The 20,845-nt window shown below is 41.3% G+C and overlaps 1 protein-coding gene across 1 annotated transcript in view; it reads left to right on the top strand.

Annotated features, from left to right (window-relative positions):
• Positions 1-3,179: 3,179 nt before the first annotated feature.
• The window catches only part of clcnk (chloride channel K), a gene marked incomplete at its 3' end in the record, with an annotated part of 43,213 nt that continues 25,547 nt past the window's right edge, over positions 3,180-20,845 (top strand). The window contains exons 1-5 of the mRNA XM_043675411.1: positions 3,180-3,456; positions 10,101-10,229; positions 12,891-13,019; positions 17,788-17,927; positions 19,103-19,180. Of these exons, the coding sequence (XP_043531346.1) occupies positions 3,336-3,456; positions 10,101-10,229; positions 12,891-13,019; positions 17,788-17,927; positions 19,103-19,180 (597 nt within the window). The remainder of the gene's footprint in view (positions 3,457-10,100; positions 10,230-12,890; positions 13,020-17,787; positions 17,928-19,102; positions 19,181-20,845) is intronic.

Here is a 20,845-nt window from a genome sequence, read left to right as displayed (position 1 = left end):
TCCATCTGGGGACGCTATAACTACATGGCATCAACATTGACTTCACCAATTTCAAAATCTCCCCTCCACCCACCTCATCACAGATCCAACCTTCCAACTTGGTACTGCTCTCTTGACCTGTCCTACCTGTCCATCTTCCTTCCCAACTATCCGCTCCACCATCCCCACCAACCTATAACAATTACCTCCCTACCCTGATGAAGGGCTTATGCCTGAAACATCAACTCTCCTGCTCTTCAGACGCTGCCTGATCTGCTGTGCTTTTCCTGCACCACACTTTTTGATTCTGACTCTCCAGCGTCTGCAGTCCTCACTTTCTCCCAATTGTCTATACCCAATGTATGACTTCTTCTTATTCTTGACTAGAACTTCAATATTTTTATTCATCCATTGTTCCCCACTCTTACCAGCCTAACCCTTCACGCTAACAGGAACATACTGCCTCTGAACTCTTATTATCTCACTTTCGAAAGTATCCCACTTGCCAGTTATCCCTTTATCTTCAAAAAGTCTACACCAATCAACTTTTGAAAGTTCCTGCCTCATGCCGTCAAAATTTACCTTACTCTAATTAGGAACTTTAACTTTTAAATAAAGCCTATCCTTTTCCATAACTATTTTAAAATTAATAGAATTATGATCGCTGATCTCAAAGTGCTCCCCCATTAACACTTCAGTCACTTGCCCTGCCTTATTTCCCAAGAGAAGGTCAAGTTATGCTCCTTCTTCAGTAGTTAGATCCACATATTGATAAAGAAAATTTCCTTGAAAACATTTAACAAATTCCTCACCGCCAAGCCTTTAACAGGCTGGCAGTCCCAGCCTATGTTTGGAAAAATAAAACCCCTACTATTACTACCCTATTACTGTTATATATATCTGAGATCTCGCTACATATTTTCTCCTCAATTTCCCTCTGACTATTGGAGGAGGCCTATAGGACAATCGTATCAAATCGTATCAAGGTGATCATCCCCTTTTTATTTCTGAGTTCCACCCATATAACTTCATTGGACAATCCCTCAGAGATCTCCTCTCTAAGTACAGTAGTAATGTATTCATTAAACAAAAACACCACTCCCCCTCCTTTCTAGTCTCCCCTTCTATTCCTTCCTTTGCAACTAAAACCTGGATCATTGAGCTGCCTGTCCTGTCCTTCCCTCAGACAAGTTTCTGTAAAAGCTATTATGTCCCAGTCTCATGTTCCCATGCATGCCTTGAGCTGTAAAAGCCCTTGCATTGAAATAAATGTAGTTTAATTCTTCAGAGTTACCTTGTTCTCTGACTTGTTCTTCTCTGGCTTTTCTAATTAACTTTCTCTTTTATCATTCAGAACCATCCTCATCTGTCTTTCTATTCTCATATCTTAGGATTCCACCGCACCTACACCCCCCAACCCACCACCACACACACCCCACCACCACCATCACCAACAACACCACCCCGCCTCCTAATTTAAACTCTCCTGCATAACAGTAGCAAATCTCCCTGTCAGGATATTGGTCCTCCTCCAGTTCAGATGAAAAGTATCCCATGTGAACTGATCTTTTCTAACCCAGAAGAGCTCCCAATGAACCAAAAATCTAAATCCTTGCCCATTGCACCACCTCCTCAGCCACTGATTTTCCTGCCCTACCTTCTTCTTCCTACTCTCACTACCACATGGCACCAGGAGTAATCCAGAAATTCCTACTTTGAGGGTCTGCTTTTTAAACTCCTACCTAACTTCCTATATTCACACTGCAAAACCTCAACACTTTTCATAATTATATTATTTTACCAATGATTTGGAGGTGCAGGTGTTGGACTTCGGTGGACAAAGTTAAAAATCATTAAACACTAGATTATAGTCCAACAGGATTATTTGGAAGCACGTACCAATGTGTACAACAACTTCTGGCTTCTCACTCTCCCCTTTGACAATACTATGTAGCAGCTTTGAGACGTTCTTGACCCTGGCATCAGGGAGGCAACATACCATCCTGAATCCACACCCATGGCCATAGAATCTCCTGTCTGTGCCAATGACAGGAGAGTCCCCTATAACAATAACATTGACAAAACCCTGCTTAATGTAAGGTTAATTCTTGGTGCCCAAGATCTGGCTGCCACTTCTATTTTTCTCTGAGAGACTATAACCCCAACAGTACCCAAACAGTATACCTGTTTGAGAGAGGATTAGCCACAGGAGACTCCTGAACTACCTTCCTATTTCTCCTGACAGTCATTCATCTATTTGACTGAATCTGCATTGTAACCACCTCTCTATAGCTACTAACCATCATACTGTGTGTCTCCTGTATGCTCCTCATTGACTCTAATGGCCTCTGCAGCTGATCCAAATGGTCTAATATGAGATGAATCCAAACACACCTCCCTGCAGACATGGTGTCCAGAGACAGTCCACAGTTGGCGTTATTTATTGTAGGAGAAAGTGAGGTCTGCAGAAGCACATGACCTCCTCATTCAGGAGGGTAGATACAGACAGATGCAGGCCATTACACATTATCAACTTCTTGTGATTGGGTGCAGCTCCCCTCATGGCTGATATGATCTTTCTATTTTCATTTAATCACCGTCGATATTATGATTCATTTTATGTGTCAAGTGTACTGGTACAGCACACTCTTAAAATAAGAGGCTTGTAATTCAGGAGTTAAACTAGGAATCACCCAGTCATACAAATGGTAGTAAAAGTTTCAAACTCGGTCTCCCAGGACTGATGGAAATTTTGAAAGAGGAGATCAATAATTATTATTGATTCAGTGTATGAAGGGACATGGCCCAAAAGGCAGGAAGATGGAGTTGAGATGCAGACCCCTCGTGATCTAATTGAATGGTAGAACAGACCCAAAGGGCTGAATGGCTTCATTACATTTTTTCTTTTCTATATCATGTTTCAGAGAGACATACAACAGAAAGCACAAAGGAAAGAAATGACATTTCATTAGCAATAGTGAAAAAGGAATGGAAATTAAGAATTAATGAATAACAACATTGCAAGGGTAAACAAAGCATGTCCTCAATGGTAGGTGAAGATGACATTGCCTGGGTGGTGGATTTCAAACATTTCCTTTCTCTCATTTCCTTCTGTAAAAGCTATTGACTCTCACAAAGAGATTTCCAAGGGCAGGCAGGTTGTGACTGTAAATGTTATGCATGCTAAGTGTGTGTGTCTGTGTTAGGGTAGGAGGGAGGGGTGGTGCAGGTGCCTTGATCCTGTTTAGACAAGGTTTGCAGCAAACTGCTGGTTCAGGTACACCTGGCGGCTGGGGACACTTAGCAAGGGACGGTGAGCTTGGGTGGCGAATGGCACAGGTTTCTGGTAGTGCCTTATGTCTGCAATGAGTGAAATATGGAAACAAGAGAATGCTCCCACACTGGGAGCAGAAGAAAGGATCTTTCTGCAGCCAAAGCCACAGAGACCTTGGTCCAAAACCAGGAAGAACATGACAGGTTAGTAAGACTAGCCTGCAGAATAACTTCTAAGCTTTAGAATTATTTCTGGCTTTGTCAGTAGGTATTAAAATTGATGAATGTGGCATAGTAGAATTTTAAATATTTACAGAACGAATAAACCTTCCTTACCACGTGGACTTATAATAATTTGTTACATGTGGTATGTCTTTAAACTTGAGGAATAAGCTCAGTTAGCAAGCACGGAGCATCACTGGCTCTTACTGCTGGTAAAATGATCTGGTCTACTGAAGAAAGTAACACATGCAATTCCCAACAGTGTCTCATTGTGTTTATAATTCCTAAACCGGTTCTAAGTTTATGTTCTATTGTCATCCAGATATATACCGAGGCACTAATGTCACAAATATTACTGTGTGACTGCTGGAACAGTGATTGTTCAACTCACTGGAAGAACCTGGTGTAGTAAAACAGGTGTACTTAAATTCATTGTATCAATATTTGCAGAAAGAGAAATAATCTTCTTTCTTGTTCTGGATATGGAGGGAGTGCAAGAAAGGTTTACCAGACCGATTGTGGGATGGCAGGACTGATGTATGAAGAGTAACTAAATTGATTTGGACTATACTCACTGGAGAAGGGGAGTCTTGTAGGAACCGATATAATTCTAACAGGGCTAGACAGGGAGTAAAGATGTTCCCAATGACCAGAGAGTCCAGAACCAGGGGTTACAATCTAAGGATATGAGGTAGGTTATTTAGGACTACTATTTAGGATGAGGAGAGATTTCTTCATTCAGAAGGTGGTGAGCCTATGGAATTTTTTGCCAAAGAATGTAGTTAAGAGCAAAACGTTGAATGTTTTCAAGAAGGAAATAGATATAACTTTTAGGACTAAAGGAAGTCAAAGGATATGGGATGAAGGAGGGAGTGCAAGAAAGATTTACCAGACCGATTGTGGGATGGCAGAACTAACGTATGAAGAGTAATTGAATTGATTTGGACTATACTCACTGGAGAAGGACAGTCTTGTAGGAACCGATCTAATTCTAACAGGGCTAGACAGGGAGTAAAGATGTTCCCAAGACCAGAGAGTCCAGAACCAGGGCTTACAATCTAAGGATATGAGGTAGGTTATTTAGGACTGAGATAAGGAGAGATTTCTTCACTGAGAAGGTGGTGAGCCTATGGAATTTTTTGCCAAAGAATGTAGTTAAGAGCAAAACATTGAATGTTTTCAAGAAGGAAATAGATATAACTTTTAGGACTAAAGGAAGTCAAAGGATATGGGATGCAAGTGGGAACAGGGTACTGAGGTGGATGATCAGCAATAATCATAACGAATGGTGGAGCAGGCTCGAAGGACTTATTCCCGCTCCTGTTTCTATGTTTCACATAGTCTTTTTTTTACTTAATGGTATTGTAAGAAGTGCACCTTGAGTTATTAAATTGAGTAAGTATTTCATTAGTACCTTAATTTTCCCTAGAGGAACAGGAAATCTTATTGAAATATCCTTAATTGTTAAAGGATACTAACTACCTGTGGGTCATTATACCACAATAAGCATATTATATTTATGCTTGTTGTCTTTGTGTTGATTGGACAATTTAATACTGAAAAGTTTTATTTTTGTATTAACATATGATCACATCTCAAAATATTTCACATGGTCCGAATTACTCGAGATGCAGTTACTGTGCAATTGATTAGATTAGATTAGATTAAATTAGATTCCCTACAGAATGGAAACAGGCCCTTCGGCCCAAAAAGTCCACACCGACCCTCCGAAGAGTAACCCATTCCCCTACCCTATACTTATCCCTGACTAATGCACCTAACACTACGGGCCATGTGTTTAGCTTCAGCCTCACAGTCAATCTGTGTTTTGGGTGATGGCCTTTTGTGTGTAGAAATGTGTCAGTTATTTTGCTACTAACTTATGCTTGTTGTCTTTTTCTAATTTAAATATTGTGGCATCTTGGAAATGAATGGTTTCTCTGTGTGTGCTATGGTTTGCAACTTAATGGAATGATGTGGGATATTGATGAATTCTTCTAATTCTGCTTCTGTGTGAGTCCAACTATGTCATACGTCAACATTAATACAGAAGGTAATATATCTATGTGACATCAACATTTAGTAAAGTAGTAAGGATGGAAAAGGAGCACCTGAAAACCAAAAATTAACACCCAAAACATTGCAAATTAGCCTAGAGAGCATTTTAAGAGGAACTCTTAAAAAAAGAAATTATTTTGACCTTGTTGTACCACCCAGGGAAATGTAGCATGAATTAACCTGATTTGAGTATAATTAATGTAGAATATGTAAAGAAATGTTCTGCAAAATAACTTGCTCCAGGGACCTCTTACAGTTTTGAAGTATCTAACATATTAACAAAGGAAACAAGGTGTTAAATGCTCAGATACTCCCATTGCCAGAGTCAGAATATGAACAGTAATCTGGCTGAGAAGGCCATTGTTCAGCACGGTGGCTCAGTGGTTAGCACTGCTGCCTCACAGCACTGGAGACTTGGGTTTGATTCTACCCTTGGGTGACTGCCTGCGTGGAGTTTGCACATTCTCCCCGTATCTGTGCAGGTTACCTCTGGGTGCTTCGGTTTCTTCCCACAGTTCAAAGATGTGCAGATTAGGTGGATTGGCGCCTCACAGCACTGGGGACTTGGGTTTGATTCTACCCTTGGGTGACTGCCTGCGTGGAGTTTGCACATTCTCCCCGTATCTGTGCAGGTTACCTCCGGGTGCTTCGGTTTCTTCCCACAGTTCAAAGATGTGCAGGTTAGGTGGATTGGCCATGCTAAATTGCCTGTAGTGTTCAGGGATGTGCGGGCGGGTCAGCTATGGGAAATGCAGGGTTACAGAGATAGGCTAGGGGGGGATGGGTCTGTGTGCAGTGCTGTTTGGAAGGTGGGTGTGAACTGGTTGGACCAAATGGCCTGTTTCCACAGTGTAGAGATTCCGTGAAATCTTCTAACAGGCTCTGTGCATTTTGCATGAAAGTGTATTCTGCGCAAAGTACTTAACTTCCCAGGGGAGGTTAATGACCAGATTGAAATTTCCAAACAAATAAAGTGAAACGGCCCTTGAGCTCAAACGTAATTGAACCAGCTCTGTAGGATATAGATCTAACATTAGAACCTACGTTACTGAGCCATGACCAGTTACATTCCACAGATAACATTTCCATGATTGCAATGCTATGAGATACACTCGTGTGTGCAATGTGTAATATTGCCTATGCCTAGAACTGTTGAGGAGCAGTAGATACAGCTTTTATTGTGCCACTGTACTACTGGTCAACTCTTTAATTTGATGCAAATTTTGTTTTCGTGTACTATGTATGGAACTTCATACGATGGAAAAATACAAAATTACTTTACCTCAAGCAAGATGTGAGATTGGAAGCAATTCCCATGTATCTTTAAAAAAAATTCCAGTAATTCCAAGTTAATTAAGAAATTTTCATAGGACATTTCTTTATAGGATGCAAACTGGGAAATGAAAGTTAGGAATAACTCATACAATTTGCAGAGAAGGTACATTTGTGAAGTTTGGTTGGATGAATAGCGTCACCTTTCTGGCCAAGTTTGTCTCCAGTTTTTCTCTTAATGGAATTGATTAACTTCAATGTATGATTCTGCGACCATTGATTGACCTGCTGTGACTCACACAAATAGAGATGCCCAAATATTTAATGTTGGTAGAAGCTTTGATCACATGAAATGATGGTTCTAGCTCTGGGATTCTTCTCACCCAAAGTTGACATGTTTAGTATTTTTCTTGAAGACCACTCCTCATACCTTGTGGTCATTGCTGGAGGTGGTACTGAGTAAGTCTTTAAGGCAGTCTGCTGCCACCAATCCTTCTCTGCTTTTGCTTTGTTTTGGGTCTATCTTGTGATTAGTGGTGGAGAATTCACCATCATTGAATATCTATGGAAGTGACACTGTTCTTTAGTAACAAGAATATTTATTGCAAAACAGCAGTAATTAGAACTACATATAGAGTCATAGAGATGTACAGCATGGAAATATACCCTTCGGTCCAACCCATCCATGCCGCTCAACCCAATCTAGTCCCACCTGCCAGCACCCAGCCCATATCCCTCCAAACCCTTCCTATTCATATACCCATCCAAATGCCTCTTAAATGTTGCAATTGTACCAGCCTCCACCACTTCCTTTGGCAGTGGGTCATGTACAATTACTAGAATCGTTGGGAGCTGGTAATCTGATACATCTGCTCACTATGGAACCTAGAATAGAACTCCTCATTTCCATCCACAGATGTGTGGAATACCACTGGTCATGGATCTCCAGTAAGAAAGGTACCCCTCCACAATTACATTTTGTCTTCTATGACCAAGCCAATTTTGTATCCAACTTCTCAATTCACCATGGATCCCATGTGTCTTAATCTTCTGGACCAGCCTAACATGAGGGACCTTGTCAAATTGCCTAGCAATGTCCAGGTAGACAACATCCACCATCTTACCCTCATCAATCATCTTTGGTACTTACTCAGAAAATTCAATCACATTTGTGAGACAAGACCTCCCCCTAATAAATCCACTCTTCTCTAAATGTGATTAAATCCTGTTCCTAAGAATCCATCTCCAATAATTTCCCTACCACTGATGTAAGTCTCACCAGTCTATAATACCCTGGAATATCACTGTTGCCCTTCTTAAAGAAAGAAACAACAATGGATATTCTCCAGTCTTCTGGGACTTCATCTGTGGCTAAAGAGGATACAAAGGTCTCTGTCAAGGCTTCTGCAATTTGCTCCCTTTCCTCCCTCAGTATCCTGGGATAGATCCCATCATGTCCTGGGGACTTATCCATCTTAATGTTTCTCAAGACACCCAATACCTTCTTGTTTTTAATACTGACATGCCCTAGAATATCAAAATGCACCTTCCCCCCTTATCTTACCATCATCCATGTTTATTCCTTGGAGAATATTGATGTGAAGTACTCATTAAGGATCTCCCCCACTTCCTCCGGCTCCATGCATGAATGGCACTTCACCTGACAAAGGGGCAATGCTCCAAATGCTTGTAATTTCAAATAAAACTCTTGGACTATGACCTGGTGTCATCTGACTTCTGACCTAGTCCACCCCAGTCCAACACTGGCACCTCCACATCATGTGTCTTCTTACAGTTGTAACATTCTTGAAGTAGTAAGTTAACTTGCTTGAAAAGTTTTTTTACTTCTGAGCTTTTGGGATTTCTCTTCCTCCTGATGGGGGACGAATCTGCATTACTGTTATACTGTTTGTATTTTCTCAGATGAGTGCTTCTGGTACCTTGTGGCATCTGTCACCTTGATCAGTGTGTGGGAGTGGCTTAGAGTTATTGCAGTGGATAACTACCACCACTTGTCCTCTGTCTCAGGCATAATTAGTGATTTTTGGCATAGGCCACATCATGGCAAAATATCTACAGAAGAGGCAGTATTCCTGGATAATATGAATGTTTGTTGCATAATGGCAACAGGTAAAAAAGTAAGTTAACTGAGTCTAATTATATTTGATCAGTCCTAATTTTTCAGACCTTCAGGAGCTAGCAGAAATATATCTGCTCCCTCCATTTTAAGGCTCAGTTACTTAATGCTTTTACTAGCTGAGCTGTCAGGCAGCCCTTAATCTGCTTAGCAATGAACAAATGACATCCATTATTCATTAAACTTTCATTAAAATCACCAACAATGTTTTAAAATTAAGAGTGACATTCCAGACTAGTTAGTGAAAGGTTTTGGTGCCAGAGAGGCTGTTCAGAGTTATTAAGTCACACTGTTAATTTCAATGGATATGCCTTCTAGAGTCATAGAGATATGCAGCACAGAAGCAGACCCTGCGGTCCAACTCATCCGTACTGACCAGATATCCTAAATTGATCTAGTCCCATTTGCCAGCATTTGGCACATATTCCTCTATATCCTTCCTATTCATGTGCCAATCCAGATGCCTTATTGTATTAGCTCCATCACTTCCTCTGGCAGCTCATTCCATACACACACTAACCTCTGCATGAAAACATTGCCCCTTATGTCCCTTTTAAATCTTTCCCCCTCACCTTAAACCTATGCCTTCTAGATTTGGACTCCCCTACCCTGGGGAAAAAACCTTGGCTATTCACCTTATCCATGCCCCTCATGATTTTATAAACATTTATAAGGTCACCCCACAGCCCCCGACATTCCAGGGAAAACAGCTCCAGCCTATTCAGCCTCTCCCTATATCTCAAACACTACAATGCTGGCAACATCCTTGTAAATTTTTTCTGAACCCTTTCAACTTTCACAGCATCTTTCATATAGGAGGGAGACTAGAATTTTATTGAATAGAATAGATATCTAGCATGTTAATTCTAGTGATTTCATTTGTTTTCATGCTGTATATGACAGCAACTTACCAGTGCAACTAAACATGCTAAAAAGCAAGGCAAACTTGACAGTTACTTCCTATTTCCTTGTTAAGCTGCACACATATGGATTCCAGACATGGCTGTCTGATTTTTGTTATAATAAGAGTGAGAATTGATACTGCCACTATTACTATTACCACAAAATCCAGACTAATGATAAACCTACCAGTCTGTACATTGGTAGTCTCTTGTACAAAGTTACTAACAATCCTCATCATGTTTAATTTTTTGTGCAGGATGTTTGGGTTTCGTCAAACGCCAGCTCTTCCGGATAGGAGACGACTGGTATTTTCTCTTCATTCTTGGTGTGTTGATGGCTCTCATTAGTTTTGCACTGGACTTCACAGTGGTCAAACTTCTCAAAGGTAAGCAGAGACAAGTATTTGCGTTCTTGGTTTTGCTGTGCCCTTGCTTGCAATGCTATGTCGTTCCATCCACCATGTGGCGGCAAAGCAGTAAATTATCCTATATGTTCGTCAACAACATGTTGTTATACAAGAGTGAGACATACAGCCATCCTTTTTTAAAAGGTAATTCTCACCTGGCTGCGGGTTCACTGAGTATGTTAGATGTCCCTGGAGCATGTTCTGACCACTGAAAGCTATGGATCCCAGATAAGTGACCCAACAATTTACTTTGACTTTCTTAGACTATACATAGATAAATATGACAACTACTAGTGGTTTACAATCAAGTTCTGGAGGAAGGTACTGGTCCCGGTTATCTTTTCATTATTGATAGCTACTTTTTTGTGTTGAATTTTTAGTTTGTCCGATTTTCCCAGGACTGTCGTGAAGATAGTGTGCAGATATTCTGCGGAATTCACATCCCTCTCTAGTCATCTTGCCCAACAGAAATTTCGGATTAACCACATGGTTAGCCGTGGTGATTCACAGCACAGTTAGGAATGTAATTCCAGGATTTTGACCCAACCACTGTGAAGGAACAGCAGTATAATTCCAAGTCAGGATCAAGTAAGACACGCATACGACCATGCGCATTTGTGGTGATGTTCCTGTGCATCTGCAACAAATGCCTGAGTCACTTAAAGGCGGGAAACCTGCTAGAGGCTCATCAAAAATATGCAAAACAGAAAAAGACCAGGAGATTTGAAAAAAATACATTCATCAGATACATAGCTACAGTGACATCACAGACAATGTTATATCAGGTTATAGTCATAGAGTCATAGAGATGCACAGCATGGATACAGACCCTTCAGTCCGACTTGTCCATGCTGACCAGATATCCTAAACTAATTAGTCCCACCTGCTAGCACCTGACCCATATCCCTTCAAACCCTTCCTATTCATATACCCATCCAGATGCCTTTTAAATGTTGCAGTTGTACTAGCCTCCACCACCACAAGCTTTTAGAACACTGCTCCTTCATCAAGTTTCACCAAATAAACCTGTTGGACTATAATATGTTGTCGCGTGACTTCTAACTTTGTCCATACCGGTCCAACACCGGCACCTCCACATCACAATGTAAAAATACCAGGGATCCACACTTTTTGCAGCACTGGCACCCACTTCCAGTCAGAAATTTTCATGTTAACCAAGGTATTTGGTGTAGAAGGCATCACAGTTAAGTTCAATATTCTTTACCCATCATTAAATCATGTATGTTGGCCAGCAGCAGTCCCCAGTGATCAGGGCTGAATGGACGTATTTCTCTTTCTCTACACCAAGGAGAACATGATCAGCTGGGACGTCTCCTCCTTGAGATGAATTGGCAGCACATATTGTGGTTTGGACCTTCAGCTTTTCCCATGTGCATAGTTATGCCTTTAACCACCAAAGAGGATGTTTTATAGAGTAAAGCAGCACAGAGACAGACTGTTCAATCCAACCAATCCATGCCGACCATTATCCTAAACTAAACTAGTCCCACTTGCCTACGCTTGGCCCACGTCCCTCCAAATCTTTTGTAACTAAACATAAGAGCAAGGAACGCTTGTAATAAGTCCTTATTTAAAGAGTACTATTGATTTAGATCGCCTGCCCGCTAAGTGAAGAGTCCAAGAGCCCGTGAGTTGACAATTTCTATTCGTCCATTAAAGTTGAAAATTATTAAGAGGTAATGCCCTAGTGGCATTATTGCTCGACTATTAATCCAGACACTTAGGTAATGGTGTGAGGACCAGGGTTCGAATCCTGCCAATTATCCAGAGGGGTGGGTTGATTGGTTTGTGATTTTAGCTCCCAGAGTGGTGCAACAGGAGTGTATACTGAGCCAAAGCTCAATGGATTGAAACCATCCTCTGCTATTTACAGTTTCACTAACACCACATCTTAGGATGTGGTGGTAATGTTCCCAGCTCTGATCCATCTGCTCCAGAGGTGTATCATAACATCTCTGAACAGGAAAGAATAATTGACAATAATTGTGTATCCCTTGTCGTGTAGTGGTAGTGTCCCTGTCTGTGATCCAGGAGACCTGGGTTCAAATCCCACCTGCTCCAGAGGTGTATGATAACATCTCTGAACAGATTGATTGAAAAGTGTTTGAAGGTGGTATTGACAAGAGGAATATTATATTTTAAAATTCTCATATCAAGTTGTTTTTGATCAAGTAAAATCAAACAACATTGTTGCATTGGTTATAATGGGTGTCAGTGCTAGTAAATAATTAAAAGTATGTATTCCTTTCCTGCTCCTTCATTTTCTGCCCTTGTTTTGTCTTTGCAACTCTTCACATCAGTTACTGCTTGGTATTTCCTGAAGTAACTGAGTGCTGCAGCAGTTTATCAGTTTCAGACCAGATGAATTTCAACAGACTGAGTTTTAACAGACTCAGTTAGACTATAAGACTGATTGTGTAATGGCAAATAGTAATTTCTCCAAATTGTTTGTTGAAACCAGATATTGCTATGTTTTGACATGAGCAGTGGAAACAATTTTAGCATGTAAATTAAAATAGTTTGAGCATGTGTCCGAATTGAATGTGACCATGGTGCAGAACCAGCCTGTTTTGTTCGTTGTGAATTTGCTTGTTTGTCATGCTCTGTGTATGTCCACAGCTCATCGGTGGCTCTTTGAGCAGTTGGAAGGCAGCAGTCTTCTCCAGTACATCTCTTGGACTGTGTATCCTATTGTAATGACCACATTCTCCACCGGCTTCTCTCAATGTGTGTCACCACAGTCAGGAGGTACGTCTGTCACTGCCAGTGTATTTATAGAGCAAACAGTATTTGTATGATTCCATTTCCCATCAGCACTGAGGACATATCTCAAAATACAACTGGTTAATCTCAGCTTCCTATGTCAAGGTGAACTGAAATTCAGAGTTGGACACTCAAAGTCCATCCATAAATTCCAGTCGTAGAGTTGGAATTTTAAACTAGAGGGAATGGTAGTTAAGTGAAGAAGTCAATAGCAAAGGTCTTCTGAGAGATTAGGTCAATTCATTGCTCTTCTGTTTCCAGCTGGCATCAGTGTTCAATGGGATTTGAGTTGATAGAGCTAAATAGTGTGGTGCTGATTCTCTGACTTTTGAGCACAGCACCCATTGGTAGCACTGATAGATGAGTTTGACTCTCTGTAGAGTCATAAAGATGTACAGCACAGAAACAGACCCTTCGGTCCAACTTGTCCATGCTGACCAGATATCCTAAATTAGTCTAGTCTCATTTGTCAGCATTTGGCCCATATCCCTCTAAACCCCTCCTATTCATATACCCATCCTATTGCATTTTAAATGTTGTAATTGTACCAGCCTCCATCACCTCTTAGACTGAACTCCAATGTCCAGAGATGCTTGTCAGCTGGAGAATGTTGAAGATATAAATGTCAGTCAGCTGTGAACTTCCAGCCTTTTCAATTCCCTATGTGGACTTCTGCTCTCTCTTTTCTCTCATTTCAAAGTATCGATGTTTTGATCTTTTTTTCAAAGTTCCAAAACAAAGCAACAGCATATAAAACAGTAACTACTGCTCCAGGAAATCGAGAAAATCAGTTCCAGTACTGAAAAAAAACCTCAACAAAAAAGAAGCAGCTCTTACAGGCATAATTTTCTCTCCTCCACCATTTTGGAATCTCTTTTTGTGGCCAATTTACTAAATCAGTAAGTGTGGACCAGTAAGTTCCCTGGTCCAATTCTCAGTCTGATAATTGTGTGTCTTAGCTGGGCCAATGGTTGACTCATGACCATTGACAGTACAATGGTGTCAGGGGATACAGTGATGAGCCATATGTATACTAATCAGACTTCATATCCAAGCTCTGCCACATACATCACTCCCTTGCCACTGACTCCATCCTCCTCTCTGACCACTCGCTCAGACTGAACTGAAATATTTACTGTTGTATAAGATTATGGTTCTGAAAGAATTAATGTTGAAATTGCATTGAGCTCCACCCAATCTGAAGATGTCGCAGAAGGTTTGGATGAAGCACAAGGTCCAACTGGGGACAGGTACGCCACCTTTAGTTGCTGATAGTCTTCAGTAGTTATGCCAAACTAGTCACTGTAACTTGTACCTCTTACTATTATGCAATAAACTGCTTTTTGTAGTGTAAGACCAATGCCTCTTCTTGCTAAGACTCACCGATGGTCTATCTGCCATCACTGATAATCAGACATGCCCTGAAACTCAGTGTAGAAAGGAGGATTGTTGACAACAAAGCCCCGCCTAACCACAAGCTGCCAATGGTTGGTAACTAACACCTGAAATGATATTTATAACCTCAGTATTTTGCTCATTCCAGAGCCCAGCTCTGAAATGTATATCCAATTCATTTCTAAAACTCCATATGTTGACCTCAGCAATACTATCTGTGCTGTACAATTTTATCACCTCCATGACCACTCACTTTAAAATCTACTCTGATGTCTGCTGATCCTTCATGAGTTCCAACTGGTTCAACATTCATGAAGCCCCAATTATCTAAATCTTTGCTAACCTAATTTGCATCCAAGGCCATCAATTTATCAAATTTAAATTCTTTGGCTTCATCTTCAAGTCCTTTTGTGAACTTGCCCCACCTTTATATTTAAATAGTCTCCAGCTCTAGCTTAATTCTCAATTTTCCAACTTGGGCTTTTCGCCACACCAATGTGAAGCTAACCTCCCTCCCTAAACCCACTGCCTCTTCTCTTCTGTCTCTACTTTCCAAAAAGCTTTGAAGAACCATCTTCTTGACTAAACTTTCAGTCACTTGCACTTAACTTGCCTTGTTTTAATGTAATTTGTTTTCCTCTCACCCTCCGTAAAGTAACTTGGGACATTTTCTACATTAAAAGCACTGCATAAATGCAAGTTGTTCTTGCAGTGTAGGATTCCAATTTGAAAATTGGGTGAAGTGATGATAGAACTTAGCCGTGACAATACATGATGTAGGTGAGGGAATTAAATGTAAAAATCTCCAAGCTTGCACAAAGCAGGGTGAGCCGTGAGGAGGATGCAGAGATTTTGCAATGTAATTTGGGCAAGTTGAGTGAGTGGGTAAATGCATGGCAGTTGAAATGTGAGTGGATAAATATAAGGTTATTCATGTTGATATCAGAAACAGGAAAGCAGAATATTATTGGAACTGGTGATAGATTGGGAAAGGTGAGGTGCAATGAGACTTGGGTGTCCTTATTCACCAGTCACTGGAAGTAAGCTAGCAGGTACAGCAGGCAGTGAAGAAGGCAAATGATATGTAGTGAGATGATTTGAATACAAAAGCAGGGATGTCTTGATGCAATTGAACAGGGGGTGAGATTACACCTGGAGTATTGTATGCAGTTTTGGTCTCCTTATCTGAAGAGGGATGTCAGGTTATGGAGGGAGTACAAAAAGGTTTACCAGACTGATTCCTTGAATGGCCGATAACGATAAATCAGAATTGCTGGAGAAACTAAGCATCTGTGGAGAGAAAGCAGAGTTAATGTTTCAGGTCCAGTGACCCTTCTTCAGAACTGACAGTTTTCAAGAAAAGGTAGTTTTAATGTGATGATGGAGGGTGGGGGTGAAGGAGTGAGCGGATAGGCAGAACAAGAAGAAGGATTGAAACAGAAACCGTGTCAAAGAGAGGAGCAGTACTTCTTCAAGCTGGGCAGACCTGAAAGAGATGTTGCAGGACTGACATATGAAGAGAGACTGGATTAATTCAGGCAATATTCATAGGAGTGAATGAGGAGGGATCTAACAGAAACCTCTAAAATTTTTCCAGACCAGACAGGGTAAATGCAGGAAAGATATTCCCGATGACTAGGCAAATTAGAACCAAGGGGATTTCTTAGTCTAAGGATATAGGCTAGGTCATTCACGACTGTGGTCAGGAGAAATTTCTACACCCAGAATGTCATGAGCCTCGGGAATTCTCTGCCACAGAAAGCAGTTGAGGCCAAAATGTTGAGTATTTTCAAGGAGATTCTAATTCTTAGGCCTAAAGGGATCAAAAGGCTTGGGGCGAAAGCAGGGATAAGAGACTGAGTTGGATGATCAGCTATGATCATATTGAATGCTGGAGCAGGGTTGATGGGCTGAAAGTTCCTGTTTTCTATACCTACATTTCTATTCCCTCAACCAACTTCCTGACAATGATTAATACTGAATGTTTGAAAACCTATTTTCTTGGCATGCTGACAGTCAATGGGTTATATCACCAACGTGCTGTAGGAATTACAATACTGACTTACATAGCTCAATGCATTGCTTGCCCTGACTGATTTAATATTTGGAACACTGCCAACCTCGTCAGGGTTACTTGGTTTATAAAGTGCTGTGGTATGTGAATAGAGTTCCCCCAACTGATTTCATACAGTACTGCAACAAGTTTGTTGTGCAGTCAGGAATTACAAAACAAATTAACAGGCAGCATTGAATTTTTAAAACTAATATTTAAACAATATGTTTTACAATAAAAGAAAATAATAAAATAAATTGCAATAAATTTATATTGTGTCTTTCATGACTTCAGGTTATCTCAAAGCCAATGGGCATTGGTAAAGTATTATTGCTGTTTTATCACAGGGAAATATTTCTAAGACAAAATATGTTTTTCATCAACCTTGCCTTCTGCAATTCTCATACATAGAATCATAGATGTGTACAGCATGGTCCAAATGTATGCCGTAAACAACAGAAGTGTTGATGTATCACAGCCACAGTAGCAGAGGACAGACAATGTTCGTAACTTTGGTTTCATTGCTGGGCAGAGAGATTCGGAATGAAACGAAAAGATTCAAAGAGACAGAACACAGCAACAACTTAAATTTGTGGAACCCTTTTGTCAAAATAAAACATCCCAAGACAAGAGCATCATCAAACAAAAGATACCGCAGAGCCACACAAGGAGATATTAATCTCAGGAAAAGGAGTTTTTAAATGGAGTGAGAGAGGATGTAGGGAGGAGGGGGAAGGAGTGAACAGATAGGTGGAACAAGAAGAAAGATTGGAATAACAATCCTATCAGAGGGAGGAACAGATGTTCTTCAAGGTGGGCAAACCGGGAAGAAATAAGGCAGGACTGATACATGAAGAGAAACTGGATTGGTTCAGACTCTACTCCCTGGAGCTTAGAAGAATGAGGAGGGTTATAACAATAACCTATGAAATTCTTACAGGACTAGGGAGGGTAAATGCAGGAAGGATGTTCCCAAACTAGGGGGTTACAGGATATAGGCTAGGCCATTTAGGACTGAAATGAGGAGAAATTTCTTCACCAGAGACTGGTGAAAAGTCAGGGAGACAGGCAATGAGGTATGCGGGGGTGCAATTCCAGGGTTGGGCTTAGGAGCTGAAGGTAAAGTCATCAATGATGGAGCAATTAATTGATATTAGAGCAAACGATGAAAGATTGTTTAGGTTTCCAAATAACTGATATTTCACAACCTCCGTTTGCCTTATCTGGGCCAGGACTTTCAGATCAAGTGTTTCTCTTTGTGCTGCTTCAAAAATGCATCCAAATGGACTTGTCCTTTGCATCTAGGTTCAGGCATTCCAGAACTGAAGACCATTCTAACTGGAGTACTTTTGGAGGAGTATCTGACGATGAAAAACTTTAGTGCAAAGGTGGTCGGTTTGACATGTTCACTGGCTGCAGGAAGTACAATATTCTTGGGGAAAGTGGTAAGTTAAGGCTCAACTGTACAACATAAGAGAGATGGGAAGAGTGTAGCAGTGCTAGGAACTAAAGAGATGGGAGGAGAAAGGAGAGCCAGTGGGATACAGAATGAAGAATGGAGAGAAATCATGAAAGGATGGATGGACCCAGGCAGGGTGATAAAGACATCTTGGAGGTGGCACTCATTAACACTTGGGGTTTGAGCGTATGGATATCTAAGAGCAAGTGAGCACTGCAGATGCTGGAGATCACAGTCAAACATGTGGTACTGGAAAAGCACAGCTGGTCAGGCAGCATCTGAGGAGCAGGAAAGTCAACGTTTCACCCATAAGCTCTTCAGGAATGAAGGGGGTAGCCCAAGAGGACTGAGGGAAAAATGGGAGTGGGGTGGGGCTTGGGGGAAGGTAGCTAGGAATGTGATAGGTAGATGGTGGTGGGAGTTGGGGGGTGATGGTGATAGGTCGGAGAGGAGGGTGGAGCGGATAAGTGGGAAGGAAGATGGACAGGTAGGACAGGTCAAGAGGGCGGTGCCGAGTTGAAAGGTTGGATCTGGGATAAGATGAGGGAAGGGGAGATGAGGAATCTGGTGAAATAAATATTGATCCTGTGTAGTTGAAGCCAACTTGCGGAATGTTTAGAGAACATATCTGGGACACACACACTAAACAATCCAACGGTCTTGTGGCAAAACACAATTCCCTCTCCCATTCCACCAAGGACATACAGGTCCTTGGCCTCTTCCACCGCCAGATTCTAGCCATCTGACGTCTGGAGGAAGAATGTGTCATCTTCCACCTTGGGACCCTCCAACCATATAGGATCAATGTTAATTTCACCAGTTTCCTCATTTCCCCTCCCCCTCTTATCCCTGATCCAATCTTTGGCACCACCCTCTTGAACTGTCTGACCTGTCCATTTTCCTCCCCACCTATCTGCTCCGCCTTCCTCTCCTATCAGCATCACCCCCCCACCTCCATCTACCATGAAGAGCTTATGCTCGAAATGTCGACTTTCCTGCTCCTTGGACGCTGCCTGACCAGCTGTCCTTTTCCAGCACCACATTTTATGATGGATGGATATGTGTATGTTCCTGAGCAAAAAAGAATTAATGCCAAACATAGAAGATTGAATGAGGAAAATGAAAATTATTAAACAATTCTTTTTCTTGCCCGAACCTCAGGGTCCCTTTGTTCACATCTCCAGCATGATTGCCACTTATTTGGGAAGAATTCGAACCACAGTTACTGGAGATTATGAGGTAAGCAGGGACATTGAAGTGAAATTCACAACTCATTAATCCCTAAATAACGTCATTGCTGCTGTGGACACAGTGGAAGCCTGACTTATTTTGTTCAGTAAATTGTAGCGCACAATCTCTCTCTCTCTCTGAGTATCAATGGGGATCCCTGTGAGCCATGCAAATCAAGAAGGATTGATCTTCTGTCTGTTAGCTGATCTCTCTGGAGTGCTGATGGAGTCAATATAATCAGTCTCAGCAACTCCTGGCTAAAGTCAGCCAGGGTTCTTACTGCTGTTTTCAGACCAGTAATACTAATGGAAAGCATGTTCATATGTGTGCTAGATGAGAATAGAGTGGGACTTGGCTGTGATGATTCATTGCAGGAATATACTTAATTTCATACAACTCTAATAAGCAAATTACATCACTATTCAAATTGGATAAAATGAACATCAAATCAGTTTCTTCCAATGCTGTATTGGATGTTGTACATTGAGGTTCCTCACTACACTTACAGTTAATACAGGTACACAATTCTTTATCGAAAATGTTCAGGACTAGCTAGTTTTCAAAATGCAGAATTTTTCAAATTTTAGAAGTGATAGTTTTGATGGTGAAATTTTTAAATGTCTTACCGAAGGAGCAGACTCATTGAGTAAAACAGGCCTTGAGACAGAATTGAGGCCTGCCAGTGCTGGGCCATGCCCCCCCCCCCCCAATGTTGCATCTGAATGACACGCATCGAGTGGGTATCAACTTGGGTTAACTGTTTGCATGCCAAACAACCTTGTTGATGAGAAAAAAACTTCACAAAAAAAACCTTCAGACTTTGGAGCTTTTCAGATTTCAGGATTTCGGATAAAGGGTTGTCTACCTGTACTTAAAGTATTCATTTCATGTCAAACATACACCTCAAGGGCTAGTTTCCAGCCACTTGCTGTATGAGGTTGTAAGTTTGCTCACTGAGCTGGTGGATTTGTTCTCAGACATTTCACCACCATGCTGGTAACATCATCAGTGAGCCTCCAATGAATCATTGGTGCTCTGTCCCACTTGCTATTCATGTGTCTTGGTTTATTGTGGAGGGTGATATAATTTCTGGTTCTAGTTCTGAAGGGTTAGTAAATGGAGTCTAAATCTGTCTGTTTGTTAATGGAGTTCCAGTTTGAATGCCAATTCTCTAGAAATTGCCATGCATGCCTTTGTTTAGCCTGTCCCAGTCGAACTGATGTCCCTTTTTGTCTGTGTGTGCATCTACCAGTGATAGTTGGTCATGTCCTTTGGTGATTAGTTGGTGCTCATGTATCCTGGTGCCTAGGTTCCTGCCTGCCTGTCCAATGTAATGTTTGTTGCATTCCTTGCAGGATATTTTGTATACGACACTCATTCTCTGGCTATGGGTACGGGGTCCTTTAAATTCAACAGGAGCTGTTTAAGTGTGGTGCTAGGCTTGTGGGCTACTGTGATGACTAGGGGCCAGAGTAGTCTGGTCACCATCTCTAAGGCGTCTTTGATGTATGGCTGGGTGGCTAGAGTCTCTGGGCATGTTGTGTCTTCCTGTTTGGGTTTTTAGTGCAGGAATCGGCGGACTGGCTTATCAGATACCTGTTGTTCCTGAATACATTGTATAGGTGTTTTTCCTCGGCTTCTCGTGGTTCCTGGGTACTGCAATGTGTTGTAACC

Source organism: Chiloscyllium plagiosum, chromosome 34 (assembly GCF_004010195.1).
Source record: "Chiloscyllium plagiosum isolate BGI_BamShark_2017 chromosome 34, ASM401019v2, whole genome shotgun sequence".
NCBI lineage: Eukaryota > Metazoa > Chordata > Chondrichthyes > Orectolobiformes > Hemiscylliidae > Chiloscyllium > Chiloscyllium plagiosum.
Note: the sequence above shows the minus strand (reverse complement) of the source record. Positions and strands in the feature narration are given on the sequence as shown.